The following is a 23318-nucleotide window of genomic DNA, read 5'->3' as shown; positions in this document are numbered from 1 at the left end:
ATGGCTGCAGTACTCCATTGGAAGAATTGAGAAGTAGTCCTATCGGTATGGGTGCATGACAATACCTGCCTTCCTTACATCAATGGTAAAGAACAGAATTATGCAGAAGCAATTTTAGATTTGGTTCTGAACGCCATAGAAGACATGATTGCAAATGTAAATAAAGGAACTAATACGAAGAGTAAATACTTGAACTAGTCTACAGAATACAAGGATTTCAAAGTTGACCTCTACACTGGCATTTTGTCCAAATGTTTTCCAAGTTTAATATATTATTTTATCTAAAATAAAAAGGAGCTAATAAGATGGATGTAACAATAAGTGCAACTCATAATCTCTTCTGGATGGAATCCTCTTTGTCTTTCTCCCACCCTTTGTTTCCTATCATGGCTAATTTAGACTTTTGTAAGATCCTCAGTGCAAGGATCTGTTATTTTTTTGTCCTGACAGACATGTTTCAGCTCTTTATAAATATAATACTGAAGGAGGTAGAACAATTGCAATAAGGATATTGCCATACTCCTAGAAAGACAGGGTGAGACATCAAGTTGTCTTAACATTATTCTTCTGAAGTGGAGACAATTCTGAAAAAAACAAAACAAAACGAATTAATCACCTTCCCCTGAGCACTCTATTTGATATTATCTTAGACTAGTAGCAAGGGAAGGCTTTTGGGGAGGTAGTGCAGAGCCTAGAAAATAAAATCACGGTGCAGTCACCACCATTGAGAACGTTTGTGAAACTCTTGTGGCATGACATATATGCAGTAGCTGCAGTAACAGAGGAGAAATGCTCACTCCCATAGGCAGATCTAGAAAAACTACCTAGTACCTTGTGTCCTGTCCCTATAATTTCCTGTTACTAAAAATTAGCAGATATTAATTTTCTTCTCAAATGTCTGTCTTTAGGGATCATTGATCATGCTGAAACAGCTGAATTTATTGATGGTCTCTAATGGCTATACTTACCATAAGTAGTAGTGGCTTGTCTGGCCAAAGTAATGTTTCACTATTCAAGTGACTAGCTTGTTTTTGTTTAAGTAATGTTTAGAGTTGTTTGTAATATGAGAGAGACACATCCTTGAGGCACTTGAAATTTTTTAAAAATGTTGCTGTTTGAAGCTGCCAGAAGCATGTAATATTAATAGTCCTTACAGAGATGAATTAATGGGCAGAGTACTGGTGAGATGGTCAAATGAATATTATATGCTATTCTTCATATAGAAGTGAAATTTATTATATGGGTATCACTACCACATGTATGATATGAGTGCAAGAATCCAGAAATGTAATGACTATTTCAAGCTATTTCACAGTCCCCATAATTTTTTAAAATTATTTTTAACAAGTCTCTAGGGTTGTTTCTTTGTAACAAAAAAACCCATTACTGAGATAAAAGTACAGCAACAAGAAAACATCTTCTTAACAGTCCATCTTTAGTCTTTATGGTTTTACCACATCTCTGGTTTGAAGCTTCTTGTGTATCCAATTTTTTATAGGGATGGGAATATTTTCTCAAATCCGCAGTTATGTAAAACTGTTAAGGGGCTGACTTAAGTCAAGGCAATTCCAAAAATGAGGAGATCTGTGGCTACAAAATTAGCCAGACTTCAGTACTGGAAAGCACACTAAGTGTAGCCCAAGGTGGTTATAGCATTGCATCTATAGTTAAGTGTATCAGTCATGACTGTGATCATTGATGTGCAGTTCTTCATCACTGTGTTGAGACCAGGCTTATTAAAAGTTCTGTGTCCAGTAGGCTTAAGAAAACTAGGATTTGCGTACAAAAGAAATACATTTAGAAAAAAAAAAAGGAATGTGACAATCAGTGCCAATATATAAAACTTGTTCTTCCCTCATCTACTTTCACACTGCACCCCTAAAAGATGCAAAGTCCTTTCATTGTGCCATCATGAGCTGTATACCACCATTACTTGGAAAAAGATTTTTAACTCTCCTAACTACTCTAGTCTCTGTCAGTTTCCAGAATAGACTCTCTTAGTAGTTCCTAGATTGGTCTGCAGAGCACTTGCTGCTGGTGCGTGAGAGCATGCTGGTCATAAAGAGATTTCTCTTTATTTCCAGATGGAAGAAGGAGAAGAAACGAAGAGTAAATGTAGTTTGACTAACTCTCCTCCTCCACCCCCCTGCCCAAGAACACTTCTTGCACTGTAGACAGATAGCATTACATAAATATGTTCCTAATATTACTTTTACAGTAACTCCTCACTTAAAGTCGTCCTGGTTAATGTTTCATTGTTATGTTGCTGATCAATTAGAGAACATGCTCGTTTAAACTTGGGCAATGTTCCCTTATAACATTGTTTGCCAGTTGCCTGCTTTATCCACTGCTTGCAGAAAGAGCCGCCTGTTGGAGCTAGCTGGTGGGGGCTTGGAACCAGGGTGGACCGAAAGCCCCCCATCATCTCCCCTAAGTTCCCTGTATGGCAGCCGCCCGCCCAGCAGGCTATCAATTGCTGGGCAGTTCAGCTGTCCTTCCCGCCACTGCCGTGTGCTTCTCCTGTCCTCTGCCTTGGAGCTGCTCCTGGGAGCCTCCTGCTTGCTATGCAAGAAGGAGGAGGGAAGAGGGGTGCTCATGTCAGGGTGTTCCCCTGCCCCTGCCCCCGCTCCTTTACCCCATTTCCACAGAGCAGGGCGGGAGACGACAGGGCTCAGGATGGAGGGAGCTTGCTGACAGTAGCTGCTGTCTCAACTTGCTGATTTACTTAAAAAGGCAGTATACTTAGAGTGGGGTCAGCGTACTTAAAGGGGCAGTGCATGTCTCTCTCTCTCTGTCATACAGGGTGTGTGTCTCTGTCTCTTTCTCTGCCATGCTGTCTCCCCTCCCTCCATTCATGCTGCCTTGCAGAGTGTGAGGCTACATTAACAACAATGTGTTAACCCTTGAGGGCTCAGCCGAGTGCTAGTTCATCATTTAGCAGTAAGGTATTCCTTGGGAAATATCCCACCCTCTTCCACTCTCTGACTTCACCACCTCAACCAAGCTTCACAATCATCATTGCTCTGTACAGTATTAAATTGTTTGTTTAAAACTTATACTGTGTATATCTATCTATCTATCTATCTAAGTATAGTTTTTTGTCTGGTGAAAAAAATTTCCCTGGAATCCCCCCCCCCCCACCCCCCATTTACATTAATTCTTATGGGGAAATTGGATTCACTTAATATCATTTCGCGTAAAGTAGTATTTTTCAAGAACATAACTACAACGTTAAGCAAGGAGTTACTGTACCTAAAATACTGCTATAGGAACTGTAGGATGGATTGCGATTGACCACCTCTCCATACATTTGCACTGAGACTCTCCTTTTCATGGTGTGGTCCACACTAGTAAAAAGTTTAACGCCTCAACTAGCCCTAATGGGCAATGTACTCTCCATCTGCTAAAGAGGCTACAGTGTTGAAAAGCTGGTCTACTACTTGAAAACTGTATGTTGGTGGTAAGCCAGAGACTTCCATTAACTTCTACAGTTAACAAAACTTTGGAACACTTCAGCTCAAATCTCAAAGTTGATTAGGATTAATTTAAGCAAATGTGTTGTGTGTGTGTGTGGTTTTTTTTTTTTATGCTCATTTATAGTGGCATCTGCATTGGCACTTGGTCTTTCAGATGAGACTTAAAACTGAGGTCTCAAACACTTAGTATGAATCTAATGAAAGTTTTTCTTAAGAAAAGTAGAGGTTACCTCTAGTGTCTGACCAAATTCCCATATAACTAGTGTCCCCACTGTAATTTTATCTTTCCAGCATAAAATCCAACTACTGCATCACATTGCTAATGCAGGATGTCTTCTTCAAGGTGTTGCCGATATTTCTGACATATGCGAATAACCCTTGTATGTATTTTAAGCGTGTGACTCACCTGCAGGCTGGGCCTGGCATAACGGCTCTCCTCTTTTGGCGCCAACTGCTCTGGGCCTGTGGTGGTAGTCCTCGTCTTTTCACTAGGAGAGTGGTGAAGCGCTGGAATGCGTTACCTAGGGAGGTGGTGGAATCTCCTTCCTTTGAGGTTTTTAAGGTCAGGCTTGACAAAGTCCTGGCTGGGATGATTTAGTTGGGGATTGGTCCTGCTTTGAGCAGGGGGTTGGACTAGATGACCTCCTGAGGTCCCTTCCAACCCTGATATTCTATGATTCCTCTTCCTGAGACATAGCCTCCGGCCAGGTCACTTTTAATCCTGCCCCTTCGGAGGTGGGTTGAATTTAGGTTTCCCCAGATCTTGTTTGGCCCACCTTCAGTCATTTGGACCTGCCAGCCCTAGGAGGGCCAGTAGGGGAATCCAGGCATGCCCTCTACTCTGGGTTTGTTCAGATCCTCTTTTGTATCCCTGGATTGCTTCTTAGCAGGTCCTGCAGGCAGACATTTCTTACAGTCTCTTCCTTGGCTGACTCTTCTGCCAAAACAAAGGGGATCCAAGCTAGTTGAGGAACAGAAAGAAACAAAAAGGTTCTTCACCATGCCTGTCTGCTCCAAGGAGGCTCTGGCTAGGCTCTAGTCCAAGCTGGTCCATCCTTCCAGACAGCTTCAAGGCAGTGTCTGATTAGACTCTGGCTCCAGCCAAGCCATCTTTCATAGGGCCAGCTCGGGGTGGCCAACCTGGGCCTGAGAAGGAGCCAGAATTTACCAAAGTACATTGCCAAAGAGCCACAGTAATACATCAGCAGCCCCTCATCAGCTCCTCCCCGCACCTCCCCACCAGCTGTTTCATGGTGTGCAGGAGGCTCGGGGGGAGTGAGTGCATGGCAGGCTCAGAGGAGGGGGTGGGAAAGGGTGGAGTGGGGGCAGGGCCTCTGGCAGAGCCAGGGGTTGAGCAGTGAGCACACCCTCCCCCCCGCCCCGCCCCCGGCATATTGGAAAGTTGGCGCCTGTAGCTCCATCCCCGGAGTCGGTGCCTATACAAGGAGCCGCATATTAACTTCTGAAGAGCTAGCTCAAGAGTTCTGTTCCCTCTCCGTCGCTCACCATTGAGCTGGGCTTTTCTTCTTTTATTTCTTCCCTCCAGGCTGACACCTACTGCAGGTGTAGTGGGCTGAGGCTGATTGCACCTTCAGGCTCTGTTCAGCTCCCTGAGGCCCAGTTGGTACACCCCATGAGTACAGTATCCTCTTTTTTATAAATAAATGGCATGATCCTTCAGGATGATACTATAGCAGTGACAAGCTCTTCTATGTTTTTATTATTTATCAAAAAGCTTAAGGTAATTATTTAAAAAAATCAACTTTAAAAAAGTCCAGTTTCTGGTGTCTGTGCTCTGTGTGTTTTCTTGGACTCGAACTTGCAAGAAAACATACTCCTATTTTGATAAATAACTTGTCTTAGAAAATTAAAAGCTTTACATTTGCCAGCTTTTTATCATAATGAAGATTCTGAATAAACATGATATTTTTAAAACACATGTTCACTTTGAGTTTTCAGGTATTATGTATTTGGCTTACACCAAGCATTTAGAATGAACTTTTTCTAGGAAAGCAACTCTCTCTCCCTTCTGTCACCAAATTGGCTGAGTCAGAGGCAGTTTAAACCTGTCCAGCTACCAGTGAAAGCTAAGCACTTAAAATTAGTTCCAGAGAAGCTTTAAATGTAAGATTGTGGCAGTCCTGGACTTCCCATTCCTGTCACTTTTGAGGCTGTGAGATTTTGATTCCACGTGAGCTGTGAAAGGTTCCAACTTTCCACATGTTCATATGGAAGATTCTAGGAATAGGGTGACCAGGTGTCCAATTTTGGACCGGAACACCTAATGGAAAAGCGATCCTGGCAGCTCCAGTCAGTTGACTGTCCGGTTTGCAGTGCTGCGCAGCAGGGCTGGCGGACTCCTTGCTAGCTGGTGTGCCGTGCGACTCCCAGGTTGGGAAGCAGTTGGCATGTCTGGCTCCTAGCCTTAGGGGCTGGTGTGTGTGCGCGCGTTTGTGTGTCTGCATGCTGCCCCCGCCCCCCACCCGCAGGCACAACTCCCATTGGCTGGGTCGGGGCAGGGGAGGAACTAGTGTGACTCGCGATCGCTCAGCAGGCAGCTGTTGAGGGGGCGCGGGGTGCGTGCCTCTCCCGGCATTCTTCTCAGGCTCCTCGTGTGGCTAGGCTCGAGCTGCAGTGCATGTCCTGTGACGAACCGCACTGTGTCGCCCTATTGCTGGCACCCAGGAGTTGGAGGTATGTATCCCCGTCTCCAAGTGCTGGGAATGGGGCTACACCCCCATCCCCCACACCCTATCCCCCTCACTGCATCCCTCCCTGTCCCACCCCCTGCACCCCCCTCATTGCATCCCATTCCAACCCCCCCCCGCACCCCGATCCTGCTCACTGCATCCCTCCTCTGTCCCATCCCACCCTACCCACCCCAGGCCTGTACCCCTTACAGCGCTCTCCCACGCATCCTCTCCACCTCCCAGAGCCACCACCCCTGTGTCCCTCACCTCCCACAGCCCTGCACCTCCATACATTGCTGCACTCCATTAGGTCCCTATAGAGCCCTGTGCCCCCCACATCCTCATGCACCTGTAGACTTCTGCCTCCCTCTGCATCCCCGTCCACCCCACATACCCCCTCACACCTCCTTCTCTCTCCTTCACTGCCCCCTCTCACTCTCACCCTGCTCTTGTCCTTGTCCTCTTTCCTTCCCCATCTTCTCTCCTTCACCCCCGCCCCATCTTTTCCCCTCCAGCCCACTCTCCTCCATTCCCGGCTGGGTGTCTCTGTGTAGGCAAGTGTGTACATGCATGCATTGTATGTGTGTAAGAGACTGTGTGCCTTTGTGTAGGGAGGTGCGTGTATTGCTGCATGTGTATATGTCTGTGTGCATAAAATTTGCAGCCTAACTCTTTGGCTTTTATTCCTTTTGCTGGCTTGCGCACAAAAAAATTGATGACCTAAAATATGTGAATTAATTTCATAACAAGTGTTTAAAAGAGAAGGGAACTCTAAAAGAAATGTATTATTTCTTAAAAAGTGAATGTTGGTGACTAGTAATTGCAGAAGAGCCAATGTATCATACATTTCTCCCCACCTAGACGCTACATTATAAACTTTGTGGCAGACTCTCTCTTTTTATGTGAATGTCCAGCACCTACCACCCTGGAGCCCTGATCTTAGTTGGGGTCTCTAGGCACTAAACAACAATTGTAATAATAAATAATGTGGAAGTATGTGTGTTAGTACATGCTAGACGTGTATACATGAATACACGTGTGTATCTGCATGTAGGTGTGGGAGTCAGTTGCCACGGATTTATTTATATAGGTATATGGACAGGTGTGCATTTCTGTGGTTGTGCTCTATGGATTTGTATTTGGGCTTCAGTAGTGGGCCTTTAATGGACCCACTGTAGCTGTGATAATGTGTGGTCCTAATTCCACCCATAAAATTACAATAACTTGAGTAAACAAAAAAACATGGAGCTGGTTAGAAAAAATGGGAAGAGGAGAGGGAGAGAATCATGAAAACCTTTGTGAGATTTCATTTAAAAAAAAAACAACTACTAACTTTTTTGACTATTTTGCTGCCAGCTCTAGCATCCTGTAAAAAATAAAACCTGAAATTAGTATATTATATCTGTCAAAACAATAAATATGTCTGTTTGGGCCTTGCAGCGAAAATGAGCATGTGAGCGGGGGTGGAGGAGAGCAAGCGATGGAGGGGAGGGAGGATGGAGTGAACGGGGGGTGGGGCCTCGGGAAGGGCGCGTGGGGCCTGGGGAAGAGGCGAGGCAGTGGGTGGGGCAAGGGTGTTTGGTTTTCTGGAATTAGAAAGTTGGCAACCCTATTTGAGAAGAAGTCAATTGAAATTTAATTCCTGGAGCTGCTCTCAGCCCAGATCCTTTTCTCACATTTTGTTTCTTTTAAGATGTCTGCTCCTGCTCTCTTAATATTCCGACTGTTTTGGCCAAGGCTGGAGTTGCTTGCCTTGCCACACTGATGAGTTTTACTCTTCAAAGGACTTGCAGAGGCTTCTGGATACTTTGCAACAAACAGAAACCTTTGAAATAGCTGGAGCTTTACGACTTAGTCAGAATAATGAGTGTTAGGGAAAAAAAAAGCTCATTTTTTGTATAACTTTTCTGGATTCCATATAATTGATTTAAAGAGATGAGAGATTGTGTTGGTTAGTTTGACAGACTGTTCAGTAGAGCCAAGTCAATTTCGAAGCCTTCTGCTTTTCACAAAGGAGGATAGGATAAGTTGAGTGAGGCAAGTGGGTATAATTTTATACAGTGATGGGCAGATTGTCTTACATGAGGAAAATATATGTCTAGGAAGTGGAACAACCTATTGTGAGTGGAGAATATTTTATTTAAAGTGAATTGCTCGGCATTGTTTAAGAGAACCAGTGAAGAGATATGAGCGTGATTGTATAATCTTCTCTGCATGAGGATAAGGATTATTCATAGTTGAGATTAACAATATTAAGGCTAATTGTTTTGTTGCTGCATGATGTTCCTGGGATGTCAGTCAAAGTGCACCTGCAGTATTGCTTGATGTACCTGGAATAGTGTATCCACTTTAAGATGCTGAAGTTCCAGTGGAATATTGAAAGGACACCAGCTGTGGTTGATATCGGGGAGGGGAGGGGGAAGGGGAGAGGAAGGAGGGAGGTGGAGTGGGGGGGAGTTAGCATTTACTTAATTAAGTGCAGCAGTGACCAGTCAAAGCTGTCAACATCTTTGGTGTCTTCTGAATCATTTCTGCTCAGTGTCACTATTTCTTTCTTTGCTGCCTTACTTGAGCAATGATGAATCTGGCCATATCCACGTGAATACAACTGTTATTCCCTATCCTCTGTAGGAATGTGTCCCTGGACAAAGTCAAAGGGTAAAGAAAACGTTTTGGGCTACCCCACCTACGAGCTGCCAACATCCCTTATTTTATATACTTCATGAGTCCTCCCTTTACCTTTATTTTGTGTGTAAGGAAAGATGTCTGCTGGTCATCTTTGCTGAGATCTGAATGCACAACAGACTAATGGGTATTAATAGTTAAAAAGAATACTGCTTAGTAGTCAGTGTGATGGGTTGTCATCCCCGGGGTGCAGTCTGGGAGCCATTGGAACCACTCTGCCCCCTAATGCTTCAGCTGGGTTGGGCTTTCCCACACTGCTTGGCTGGTGTACACAGCCAGCCTCTCCAGGCCCTGTTATCACCCAACATGAGAGCGGGTGGCACCAGCTCAGTTATCTCAGTGCTCTACCTAAGCCACTTACAGATTTACAGCAGAGCACCAGCCAATTCCCCAGCTCCCCAGCCTTGAATCCCTACTGGAGTATAAACCCAGAATTATACCATCTTGCACTGCAGTGGGATTCACTACCCCACTCCCTCCTTGATGTGGTGAAGATATGCGATAGCTTTTGTTTACCAAGCTGAGATTTTCCCAGACATTTCATTCAGAAAACACTGGTTAAGGTAAAACATAAAATAAGTTTTACTACAGAAAAATAGATTTTAAATGATTATAAGTGATAGCAAACAGATCAAAGCAGATTACCTAGTAAATAAACAAAACCGCAAACTAAGCCTAATATACTAGATAGGATTTGTATCAGCCACATCTCACCCTGTCTGATGATACAAGCAGGCTTACAGATTCTTGAGGCACAAGCTGCATCTGCCTTGCAGTTTGGGTCCCCCTCCCCCGTTCCAAGTCCTTTGTCTTCCAGATGTTCTTTCAGGTATTGAGTTGTGGGGGAGTGAAGACCAATCATGATGTTACTCCCCACCTTATATAGTATCTCCCTATGGCAGGAACCCTTTGTTTCAAGCTAAGTTCCCGGCCCAGTTTGTGGAAGAATACAGGTACCAAAATAGAGTTCAGTGTCATGTGGTCTGGTCACATGCCTTTGCATGCCTTGCTGAGTCATAGCAGCCATTAGGCTGTCTGAAGTGTTCACAGGAAGGCTAAGCTCTTCCATGGTCCACTGTCAGTGCTGATGGTCATCAGCAAAAACAGTCTAGCTTCTTCATTGTTGTACCTGAAAGACTAGTTGTGGGTGTTACCCAGAGTAAGCACATTTGAAATACAGGTACATAGTCAATATTCATAACTTCAGATACAAAAATTATACATGCACACGAATAGGATAATCATATTCAGCAAATCATTACTTTTCGTAGATACCTCACATGACACATTTTGTACAAGATGCACCATAACAATGTCATAATCATATCATAGTGATACCACTATGATGAATATGTGGTGCAGTGTCACAGTCAGCTCCCTTCTTATAATTGGACATCTTTTTTAGGACCTTAAACTGGAGTTATTTTGCGTTTTGGTGCTACCGAAAGATGTCCTGATGAATGTAGATAACACTAATGTGGTCTGCCTAGCCAAAAAGAAGTAGGGAATCAGAGATTTCTTCTTGTAGGTATTTCACTAAGTGAAGAAGCATTTATCCTCCCTCACTCACCCAAATAGAATCACGTAAGCTACTATATAACTTTCTGAATTTGGTCCTGTTTGTGAGGCATTAATAAGGTATCTATCTTCTATTATAGAGAGACGCTTACTGTGTGCAGTTTTATATATTTGATTTCAAAGATCTTCACTCAGTGTTCTTTCCCTTCTTTAAAATAGACCCTTCAAAAGTACAGTACTTCTAACAATTCAAGTCTGAATATGGAAACTGAAAATAGAACAAAAATTTTCATAATCACATCTGCTGCTATCACTTTCTGTTCAGTTACCTTCAAAACAAGGCTTTCTTGCATGCAGTAAAAAAAATCCTTACTATGCAATGAAAGGATACAAGACAGATCAAAAGCAATTGAAAGCTCTCAAATAGAGAGAACTGTCAGTAGTGGATATGGGACTAGTCAGTGGGCGGCCTAAATTCTTCAGTAACTTCCCCAAATTAATGCATGAATGTCACCCTGCACCAGCCCATATCTTTTTTTTGTTTCCAGGCCGTCTCGCCTCAATTTCCAGACTGGTCTTGCTACTGCAGAGCCTGATAGCACAGTGTGGTTGTTGTGTCTGTCTTTGGCAATCATTCAGTTATAGACTTTGAAGCTTTCTTCCTTACAACTGTGACTGTTTCCTTCTCCATTTCATAATGACCACTGTCACTCGCTTGTATCTTAGCAGTTTCTGTCATTTTGATGTGATGTTGCTGGATCTGGCATACGAGATAAGTATAGTAATTGTATGGAAGCAGACTTTGAAGAGTAGTATTGATTATTATGGATACATGCTATTTTAATCAAGTAAATTCATTCAGCTGTCATGGTGATTCAGTGAAATAATGTGCTTACACGCTAAGTAAGATGGTAGGTTTACATCCTAGATGGATGCAGCTAATTTAGAGGTAATGTTATTAGTCAAGTGGCACAGATGTACAGAATGGTAATGATTATTTTGGAGGGGTTGGACAAGTCTAATTTCTCAAGAACTTTTAAAGTCCTTGGTGGTATGGATATATTTTCAGTACATTGTGTGAAATACTAATAAAAACCACCTTTCTTACATAAACCTGAGAAGACCTTGCAGTGATTTGCAGGCATTCACAAATTCAGTCATACAACGTTTCTGTCAAGTAGGTATCCACTTCTGCAGTTGAGGAAACTGATGTAGAAAGAAGCCTTGACCAGTCCAAGAACCCAGAAGAAGCCTGGTAGAGGCAGGAATGGATCCCAGGTCTCCTGACTCCCTTTCTCCTGTCTGTTAATAACAGTACCTTTTTTTCAGCCTTGAGTGAATATGCAAGAAGTTGCACAGCTTAAGTTAGTACATACTGAAATCTTTGTGCTTGAGTAGGTGACAGTGGGGATACTTTAAACTAGATCAGTAATCTTCTGCCTTTGTGATTTGTTATAATAGATATTGGACACAATTTAAGAGGGAGGAAAATAAAAAAATCACATAGCAAGGACATATACTGTATTAGGTGTCCGAATAGCTTTTCTTTTAATTATTAGCTACATTTGGTTATAGGGGGTATTACATCATTCGTTTGTAAATTCTAGGTTGATTTTGTATGTCTTACGATTAATAATGTCTGAATGAAGTTTGTGGTTCAGCAGAATTTCTTTATCCAGACTAACATTGTCTTGAGCTGAATATCTATATCATCAGTTATGTGCAATAAATGCTGTGATTTATACCAATTTATTAACCTGCTGATAGAATGCCAGTGCTGAGAATGCTGAGTGTGGACTGCGTTTCTAGCAGTAGTGTTTATTCATCTTTTAGAACAAGAATGTCAAAGCCTGGGAGGATCACGAGCCAACAAGTAGAGCCAATGTTTTGTCAATTGTTGGTGATAAAATTGGCCTTCGGGTACTGAGAGCTTTCAGGTGGAGACAGTGAGGCTAGGACATGACCTGCACTCTGAACCACCCATCAAGTAAATAGATAAAGATCAATATACTCCAAATGTCATCCAAACAGCAGCTGCTCTGTAATACTGTGAGCTTTAATTCTGCAGCAATATCTCTAATTCTGTAACAGTGTATTTCTAAGGCTTGGTCTACACCACAGAGCTAGGTCCCCATAAGGCAGCTTACGTTGACCTCAATCTGTAAGTATGTACATTACAATGTTGCTCCTGCCAATGTAAGTCTCCCACTACATCGACCTAATAACTCCAGCTCGGCAAAAGGCGTAGTGGTTAAATAAATGTAGTTAGGGTGACACAGTGTCTGTGTAGACCAGTGGTGGGCAACGCGTGGCCTGTCAGGGTGATTTGCTGTTGGGCCCCAAAACAGTGTTTACATTGACCGTCCACAGGCATAGCCGCCTGCAGCTCCCAGTGGCTGAGGTTCACCGTTCCTGGCCAATGGGAGCTGGGGGAAGTGGTGCCCAGCATGTTCCTGCAGGCCGCGCCACTTCCCGCAGCTCCCATTGACTGGGAACAGCAAACGGCGGCCCCTGGGAGTTGCAGGCGGCCATGCCTGTAGACGGTCAATGTAAACACTGTCTTGAGGCCTGCCAGCAGATTATCCTGACAGGCCACAGGTTGCCCACCACTGATGTAGACATTGCATTACCTACATTGCCTGTTGGCTGTCAGCCCTGTGCAGGGCTCACAGCTGTTGCCTCCCCACCCTGGGACCGACAGCCCACGCTGTCAGCCCCACGTGAGGCTCACAGCTGGAGCCCCCCTTTCCCCAGGGCCAACAGCTCTGGCTGTTAACCCCATGGTGGAGGGGCTCCAGCTGTCAGTGCCCCACATAGTTAAGTCTGGGGAAGTGCTCCTGGTGAGGCTGTGCATGACCGGGGGCATAGTGTGGACATGAAGCACTGCAGGAATTACTGTGGTGGCTGTACGTCGACTTAACTTAGGTCAGCTTAATTTTGTAGTGTAGACAACGCCTAACACCAAAAGCACATTGACTGTGTGTTCTTCTCCTCATCTTTTTTTGATCACATGGAGGGGTTTTGGTTTTTGGGGAGAATTCATTTTCCTGCCCTTAGTTTACACTTTCTAACCCCCCTCTTTTTATGTACTACTCAATCAGCATATACTTCTCAAAGTTGCCAGTTGAATGTCCAGCCACTATAACCAACATCTATTCTTATTGATTGTATTTGCTTCTACTTAATGTTTGCAGTCTTAATGCTGTTTTTCTCTTGAATACCACACCTATCAGTATTTTAAACCTGTTGTTTCATTTCACAGTACTGTATATATGCATCTGATCCCATGATACTTGATATCAAGTGAGAGCTGATAACGAATTTCATTGGCAGACCATTTATTGAATACAGTGACTCTACAGGGACTGTCACAAATCAATCATAACATAATGATTATAATTCGTTAGCATGCCAAAACATGTATAATTTAAAAAAGAATCTTGCTTTCTTATTTACAATTTCTGAACTACTTAGTCTAAACATTAAATCTTAATTGCAAGAAGAGTGAAAGTTTAAGCTAATTAAACATCTTCCATAAATATCCCGGCTAATGTAAGGCATCTGTTCTCCGTACTTTCTCTACGCTTCTGTCTCTCCACTTTTTGTGGCATATTGCATTATATACCAATATTATTCACTAATGATATTGAGGTGAGGGAGTTTGGTATTAATTCTTGAGATTTTTCTTCCTCATATATTTTACCTTTTCCGCCCCGTACGTTTAATTTTGCTTTTCCTGTAGTTTTCCTTCTGTCCTTCCATCTGTTTAACTTAGCTGCTTCTTTCTCTCCTGGTGGTTTGTAATCATCCATCCGTATGTCTCACTTTTTTCTTCTTCACAGCTCAGTTTAGCATCAGTCAGTGGGCTGGCACACCTCTCGTTAAGAGATTACACTAGTTACAGTGAGAGCTATTATTCTGGAAAGTTAAAAGGGCCCTTTAAACTACAGGCCTTCCTTCCCATTTATACTGTCTCGTTTCTGCCATGCATTTCTTACTGTGTTCCCATGCCAACTATGGCACTGGTGGCATTTTGAAAAAGTATAGCAACAGGCATCGGTTTCTAGTTTCTCAGAACCCTCAGTTCTTTATAGTCTCTTGGAAAGTAGTATAACAAAATGGAAAGCCAGTTCTCCCAATACAGTCAGTATCCTTTGAGACAGAGAGAGAGATACAGTCTTGCAAAGACTTATACCTCCTAGCTTTATGTACTGAGAAATCCGATTAATTATTACCAGAAAAGCACAGGTCCCCATTACAATACTTAAAGCTCATAATAATCAAAATTACATGAGGCTGCTTAAATCTACTGTTAGATTAAAATTTTTAGAGGTAGTTAATTCATCCCCCACAGTCTAATTATACCATGTTAACAAATACCCTATCCTGTCCTATGCTCAAGGGAAGTTATAAGCTTTTCAGTGTGTCTAAAAGTTTAACAAATCAAGGCTCTGGGGGTCTAAGTGGGGAAGTGCATTTCCAAGCTGGTAACCCCTGCCACCAGTCCATCCCCTTTCTGCACATTCACTGACTACTGCTGCAGGAATAATGATTTGAGGGAAGAGGTGGTCGCTCCAGAAATGTGGCCCATTTAGGACTTTAAAGGTCAATACCAGCACTTTGAATTCCACCCAGAAGGCCTCAGGTAAACAGTGCAGATTTCTTGTGCACCAGTATCATGCACCCCAGTGTAAGTTCTAATTAATAAATGGGCTCCTCCATTCCGGACTAGACATCTACTTTTTCATTCTCTTGATTTATCTTCTCATAAATATATGCTCCATCGTGCTGTGTGCTAGCCACATTGAGTAACTATGTAATCTTCTTGATATTGCTCTTGTGTTTCTTTCCTTTTGCCAGTTTGATTGGTTAAGTTGCCTTTAACACTGTTTGACACCCAAGAAACAACCCAGAGGGCTACAGTGGTGCTGCTTTGAAAATGATACACAAAGATTAAAAGGCCCATCAGGACAGAACCAGTGCTGCCTTGATATAGATGAACATCTTTGTCTCATACATTCATCACAACTCTTAGGGAATGCTGCATACAGGTCCATAAATTTTGCTCTGACTTAGCAGATCAAGACAGGAATCACTAGAAACTGCAGCAGGGGTCGGGGTGCCCTGCACTCACAGGGCGGCAGGAAATGGAGTGAGGCAGCCCTAGCCTGCTCTGCGCCGCTGATGAGTGGTGGAGGGCGGTTCCCCTTTGCCCCCCAAGTCCCAAGCCTGGGAGCCAGAGGAGCAGAGCGGAGCGGGTTGGGGCCTGGTCACTCCACTTTCAACCACCCCGTGAGTGTGGGGTGCATTCACTGGGCATCAGGAAGTGGAGTGACCTGGCCACAACCCTCTCCGCTCCACCGGCTTTTGCTGGGGGGAGGTTTCCCCTCTGGCCCCCAAGCCAGCCCCCTGTGGGGGCACTGCGTACGGTATCAAAATGTCTAGGGCCGGCCCTGGCGCTACAAGATAATTGTTAGAGACTGGAGAGAAAAAAATTACTTTGTTGCAAAATTTGCTCAGTTTGGTACACTGGCCTGAGAGGCAAGGAAGAGACTTGAAGCGTTCTATTACCAGCAGGAGAGTGGGGTGGGGGGAGAGAAAACCTTTTGTAGTGATAAACACCCATTTTTTCATGGTTTGTGTGTATAAAACATCTTCTGTATTTTCCACAGTATGCATCCGATGAAGTGAGCTGTAGCTCACGAAAGCTTATGCTCAAATAAATTGGTTAGTCTCTAAGGTGCCACAAGTACTCCTTTTCTTTTTGCGAATACAGACTAACACGGCTGTTACTCTGAAACCTGTATCTTGATCAAGGTTCTGCATCTCTGAAACTTGCATACAAGAAATAACCTCATGTCTCTCTTGTACTCCTACCAAAATTATACTTGGATTTATTTCAGAGTAGCTGTAAGCTTCCACTTGTTAAATATACACTTGTCTGTTTTATTCACAGGAAGTGTTCATGTATGGAGATGAAACCATGAAGAGAAAGCAGAACGACTAATAATGCTTTTCCGAAATCGTTTTCTGATCTTGCTGGCTTTGGCAGCCTTACTAGCCTTTTTGAGCCTCAGCCTACAATTCTGTAAGTAAAACCTCCTTTTGTTTTTGCCTACAATTTGCCCATAGTGTAGCCAAATGTGTTAGGTTTTTTCCTTTAAAAAAAGCCTTTTGTGTCCTTTCTTAAGCATTTGTGTTTTTTATATAAATGTACATTTTTTTTCTTTTAAATTTCCTTTTAGAAGGTAAAATAATTTAAGAATAAAAATAGCGAAATGGTACATTGCACACTATATTATAAAATCAGGACAATTTGACAAAAGATCAAGTTATGCAAAGCTGACGTAGGTAAAAACATTGATTTGTTTTATATTGGAGCAAGCAAGACGGAATCCAGAGTATTGCTCTGACAGTACTGAGTGCTGAGACTCTTCCCTTCTTTCGTCTTATCTGCACAAGGAAATTTAACCGAGTTTTAACAAAACTTTTGACAATTGAGTTAGCTGACACAATGCTGACCACAAGCGACTGATTGATGTAGAAAAAGGCAAATCCATGTTTCGTGTTCTGTCAGCTACTCATGGATAGTTCCAGTAAGGTTTACCCAAAACTAGTAGATACAGTGCTAAGCATGACTTGTCCTTGTCTCCGGGCAGCACTGTGTCAGCTAACTCAAAAATCAGCTTTACAAATGAAATTTCCTAGTGAAGATGAGGCCTATGCACAAACCTAATCTTTCTACTATTACGAACAAAAATAAATAGGTGTTGACTGAAGGTGAGGAGAAAAGTATAGACAGAATTTAGGGAAATGTCTTCTCCTACACTGGATGTGTGTAGTTTAGTTAGGAAATACTTGAACTCTTCAGCCCTTGTATTTAATTTTATCAAATTTTCATTGTAATTCTCTATTTCTTTCACATCCATGGAGTAAAATGTGCTCTGTTTAGCAGCCAAAATAACACCTATAAAGAAGTATAGTAGAACCTCAGAGTTACGAACACTTCAGGAATGGAGGTTGTTCATAACTCTGAAATGTTCATAACGCTGAACAAAACATTATGGTTGTTCTTTCAAAAGTTTACAACTGAACATTGACTTAATACAGCTTTGAAACTTTACTATGCAAAAGAAAAATGCTGCTTTTAACCATCTTAATTTAAATGAAATGTGCACAGAAACTGTTTCCTTCCCTTGTCAAATCTTTTTTTAAACTTTCTCTTGATTTTTTAGTGGTTTATGTTTAACACGGTACTGTACAGTATTTGCTTTTTTTTTTTTTTTTTTGGTCTCTGCTGCTGTCTGATTGCGTACTTCCAGTTCCAAATGATGTGTGTGTGTGTGGTTGACTGGTCAGTTCATAGCTCTGAGGCTCTACTGTACCTTGCATTTAAAATGTATCATCTCTTGAATAATATTTAACTGGTTTTTCAGGCACAGGGTTTTCACACTGCATTTTTGCATTAACTACTCTTCTGCAAAATGTAATCCAAAAACCTATGGCTCACCAAAAAAAAAAAAAAAAAAAAATCCTCTTAGAGAATTTGCCCTTCTTGGGTAGGATGTGAGCCAGGCACACTGAAGGCTGCTGCATGCCATGCCTTACGGCTATACGTGCCTCTGCCTTAATTTTCTGTGTGGGAGGTGATAGTCCTAGAGAGAGGCCAGTTAAAATGTGAGACAGAAAAATATTACCTCAAATGTAAAAATGAGTGTGGTACCAAAAATAGATACTCCATAAAGAAGAATCCTTACTCAGAGAGGATGTGTGTAGGTGAGTGAGAATCCTGTGAAATGTCTTCAAAAAGGCAGGTAAGTAATTTTCACTTCTTTAAAGAAACCATTTTCGCACAACACCTGGAGAGTAAGAAGACAGAAGCATGTTTCAAAAGGAAAGTAGGCTGCAGCAATCAAGGGTGGCACTGACAGTGGAATAAAATCAGAGTTTTTATATAAAAAGGACTAAAAGACCATCCAGCAAGTACCAAATGGACTAAAACTCAATCAGATAAGCTGCCAATATTGAAACAAATAACCGCTTCAATTAGCTGAAAGGTTTAGCCAAAATTAAAAGAAATGACATTTCCGAAACAAACAGGACTTTTTAGGAGATGGGAGAGGTGAGCTCCCTTTATCATGGAAATATTCTGGAGTACAGAGAGGTTAAATCTAAGCAAGAATTCTTAGTAAGCTTGTGGAAGTGGCAGCCTTGCCTTTGATGAAGGTGGCCTTTTAGCTTCAGGCCAGTCAGATAACAAGAGGAAATGCAACTGGAAGTCTATTTAAACATGGTCCTCATGGTAACAGCAGTGCCTAACAAATCGGTGTCAAACAGAAAGTTGGGTGGAGTTCCTAAGATCTTTTGTCAGCTCCAGATTCTGCTTCAAGGACCTGTTCACACTGAGTGTGTCAAGAAAGGCCTGGCTCGGATGATCATGCAGCTTGGAAAAAATGTTGGCAGGATGTTGTTCTCCTTAAGGTGGAACTCCAAGCAAAGCTTGGGGAGGAATCTTAAATGAGTCTGTAATACCAATTTATCTTTTTCAAATTTGATATACAGTCAGTCAGGTACTAAAGTCTGAGGGCATGTCTACACTAGAAAATTAAGTTGACCTATGTTAAGTCAACTTACAACCACCTCAGTGATTACTGCAGTGGTTCATGTAGACACTGCCCTCCTTCTGTGGGTGGTGCGGTAGAAGCACTAGGAGTGCTTCCACCAACTTAAGAGGGGCAATGTGTGGGGCTGAGAACCTGGGCACCCCCATAGGTGCAGGGCTGCACTCCCCCGTCCTCTGGCTCTCAGCTCCCTGCTGCTGAGACCCTGGCTGTCCCCCCGGGCTCCCAGCAAGGAGCTCCGTGCCCAAAGTCTAGGCAGCTCCCGGGCTCCCATTAGGGAGCTGGTAGCCTCCAGGCAGCACCAAGGCTCTAGTTAGAGCTTTCCCCCACCCACCCTGCAGTGACAGTCTGGCTTTCTTGTCAATTTTGTGGCTCCAGAATGGAGCCTTGAAATTGACAAGAATGACACCAACAACTCCATGTAAATAACCAGTGTCTACACAGACACTCTGTCGCCCTAACTACATAGACATAAGCTCTGTGCCTTTCGTGGAGATGGAGTTGTTATGCTGGTGTAGTAGGGCACTTACGTTGGCAGGAGCAAAGCTGTAGCATGTACACTGACATAATTAGGTTGACGTAAGCTGACCTTACGTCGACCTAACTTCGTAGAGTGGACCAAGCCTGAGGCCCACTCATTCAGCAAGCAAGTCACTATCACCAGGAAAATGATCTCACATATAAGAAACTTAAGTTCACAGGAATCAAATGTTTTGAAAGGAACGTTTATCTTACCCAGTATTCCATGATACACAGCAGAAGACTTTATAATGGGGAACGAGGATTCAAAAGTGCCAAGCCCCCATGAGCCATAAATTACCGTGGACTAGGTAAATCAGTGGACGGTAAATTACCGTGGACTAGGTAAATCAGGAAGAGGGATTTTTTTCAGTCATTCTAGTTAGTGTATGTATCCATCTGATCTTTTATTACACACTGAAGTCTCTTTGAAATGTTACTTACATGCTTCATAATAGCTTGACACAGCTCCTTGCAGTTGTCCGCTATGCAGTCCTGGGATGCTGCTTCATTTTCTTTGGTATTATAGCTTTTCTTAATTTTTTTTTCATTACACCTAAATTATTTCTGTTGTGTTCAAATCAGATTACTGTGATTATGGCATGAAATACTTAAGTTTGTGTCATTCAGCCCCCCGCTCTCCCCCCGAAGACTTGTGTTCATTTTGATGCTTGTTTTGGTCATTGTCTTGTTGCAATAAATCCTCTTTCAGGCTTCCTCCCTCAAAAATTCATCAGTTATTCTAATATTACTTCATACAATACAGTGTCTCTTATGATGTCAGTGAAACATATAGCTCACCATCACCTTTAGAAGAGAGATACGTTCCTCACAGTATGCTTGGTTCCCACTTTTACACAAAATGGTTGTAAAATAATCTCTTTCAGGTTTGATGTATTTTAGATATAATGCTTTTTCATCTGAGTGTAACATGCTCATTTTCTGTTTTATTAGACTGCAAAACTTAGTTTCCAAACTTTTAGTTTTTCCAAGCTGTCTTAAGCAAATTTAATTTCATTGCCTTATGTTTCGGTTTCAAATCATGGAGTGGTAATTACAGTGGTCTGGGACTTAGTATATTTAGACCTGGAAAAATACCCAAACCACGGTAAGTTAGAGGAGCCAGAGATGCATTTGAAGCCAGATATCTCATGAAATGTTAAGAGTGGAAATGAATGCTTCATGCTAATATAAATCTGTGAATCTATTACTAAATGGTGTATTAGTGGGACAAGATAGGTGAGGTAATATGTTTTATTGGACCAACTTCTGTTTGGTGAGAGAGACAAGCTTTCAAGCTTAGACAGCACTCTTCTCCAGGTCTGGGAAACTTAGTGTCACTGCTGAATGTAAGGTGGAACAGATTGTTTATCATAAGTTGTTAACACATTTCAAGGGACCAATCGAGGTGAAGTGGCATTTGTTACTAGTCCCAACAGGCCGCCATAAGGCAGTGTTTCCCCTAACTTCATTACACTCCTTTTGAACATAAGAACGGCCATATTGGGTCAGACCAGTGGTGTTTGTAGCTCTGAAGTTCTTCTGTATACATACAAAATGATGGGGTCTAAATTAGTTGTTACTGCTCAGGAGGGAGCTCTTGGAATCATTGTAGATAGTTCTTTTAAAATATCTGCTCAATGTACAGCAGCAGTCAAAAAAGCTAACAGTGTTAAGAACCATTAGGAAAATGTCATATTGCCTCTATATAAATCCATGGTAAGGCCATATCCTTTTCTTTCCTGGGTATCTGGCTGGTGAATCTTGCCCATATGCTCAGGGTTCAGCTGATCGCCATATTTGGGGTCGGGAAGCAATTTTCCTCCAGGGCAGATTGGAAGAGGCCCTGGAGGTTTTTTGCCTTCCTCTGTAGCATGGGGCACGGGTCACTTGCTGGAGGATTCTCTGCTCCTTGAAGTCTTCAAACCATGATTTGAGGACTTCAATAAGCTCAGACATAGGTGAGAGGTTTATTTCAGGAGTGGGTGGGTGAGATTCTGTGGCCTGCATTGTGCAGGAGGTCAGACTAGATGATCATAATGGTCCCTTCTGACATTAATATCTAGGTATCTATGTATATCTTGAATACTGCATGCAAATCTGGTTGCCCCATCTCAAAACATATATATTAGAAATGGAAAAGGTACAGAGAAGGGCAACAAAAATGATTAGGTTATGAAACAGCCTTCGTATGAGGAGAGATTAAAAAAGACTGGGACTTTCAGCGTGGAAAAGAGAAGACTAAGAGGTGTTATGATAGAGGTCTATAAAATCTTGACTGATGTGGAGAAAGTGAATAAGGAAATGTTATTTACTCTTTCATATAACACAAGAACCAGGGGTCACCCTATGAAATTAATAGGCAGCCGGTTTAAAACAAACAAAATAAAGTGCTTCTTCACACAATGCACAGTCAACCTGTGGAACTTGTTTCCAAGGGATGTTGTGAAGGCCAAAACTATAATGGGGTTCAAAAAAGAACTAGATAAGTTCAAGGAGGATAGGCCTATCAATGGTATTAGCCAGGATGGTCAGGAATGCAATCCCATCTATGTCCCTAGCCTCTGTTTGCCAGAAGCTGGGAGTGGACAACAGAGGATGGATCACTCGATGATTGCCTGTTCTGTTCATTCCCTCTGAAGTACCTGGCAGTGGCCACTGTTGGAAGACAGGATACTGGGCTTGATGGACCATTGATGGACCATTGATGGACCAATCCCTGCCCTAGCAACTTCAGCTAGATTAGTGCTTAGGACTTCAACTGCTGAAATGCATGATGGCTCTAAAGTGAATTGCAGCAGGTGGACAGGCCCCCATTTTGTACAACTAGTAAGTATCCTGAGTAATGTTTTCAAGTAATGGGCATCTATTTATGTCCATAACTCCTCTTTCTATTTTCCTCCCCTTGATATATGTGGCAGGGGGTTTGTTCATGGATAACTTTTTCTTTTATTTACTTTTTCTAGTAATTGCACAGAGGATTTACAGCATTTTTCTGTAGTATTTTGCTTAAGTATATAATATAAAACTTTTTAAAAGACTAGTTTCAGAGGGAGTTCTGGACATCTTTTAAATAATTTACTTTATTGATTGTGTGGTCTAGTGTTTGAAGTAAAGGATTAGGAACCAGATGTGTTCTCAGTTTCAGTTGGCTGATCTACTGACAAACAGTACAACATTATACTCAAATCAGCTCAGCTATAAAGCAAGGTTTCCTTGAACAGATGGTGCCTCTGAGTTGATGTATGCTTTACATTTTTAAATAGTATAGAAAAGTAAGTGCTGCTTAAAACAAAATTCTACTTGAGCTAATTGTCTCTGACTGCCAGATACCACAGCATATTTTCAACTAGCAGATCTTACAACCCTGAATTATTATGTGGTAGGCTAAATCTCAAACAGTATGCAGCTGTTGACAATTAAAGTTTATTGGTAAATGTGAGCTGTTGCCCTGTTGCAAATATATCTGAGTACAGTAATGTTACACATGTAAATAGTGATTATATATTTATTTCTATATAACATTATGCTTCTAAATAGCCATGATATCCTTTTTTGCCTCTTTGTATACTGTTTTTGTCTGCCTTATGGCTGCCACGGGCCTGAGTGGCTCCAATCAAACTGTGGGGTGCGCCGGGCCATGCCCCCGAGTTAGAACCTCTGTGCTAAATGGAAGACAGAAAGCGCAGGGCGGGGGCACATGACCCTGTGTGCCCCCCTTCGCATGATGCCTCTGGGGTAATTGGTGGAGAGTGCTCCAGCTATTCCTGCTGGTGGCCGGGAACCACATGCTGAGCCTAAACGCTTTT

At 42.4% G+C, this 23318-nt stretch overlaps 1 protein-coding gene across 2 annotated transcripts in view; it reads left to right on the top strand.

Moving 5' to 3' along the window:
• Positions 1–23318, top strand: part of PXYLP1 (2-phosphoxylose phosphatase 1) — a 104131-nt gene that overhangs the window by 19285 nt on the left and 61528 nt on the right. For both annotated transcript variants that reach the window (XM_037908994.2, XM_043522543.1), the window contains one exon: positions 16326–16457. In XM_037908994.2, coding sequence (XP_037764922.1) covers positions 16379–16457 — 79 coding nt within the window. In that variant the 5' untranslated portion in view covers positions 16326–16378. The remainder of the gene's footprint in view (positions 1–16325; positions 16458–23318) is intronic.

Source organism: Chelonia mydas, chromosome 9, assembly GCF_015237465.2.
Source record: "Chelonia mydas isolate rCheMyd1 chromosome 9, rCheMyd1.pri.v2, whole genome shotgun sequence".
In the NCBI taxonomy this organism is placed as follows: Eukaryota; Metazoa; Chordata; order Testudines; family Cheloniidae; genus Chelonia; species Chelonia mydas.
This window is presented reverse-complemented; position numbering and strand designations above follow the sequence as displayed.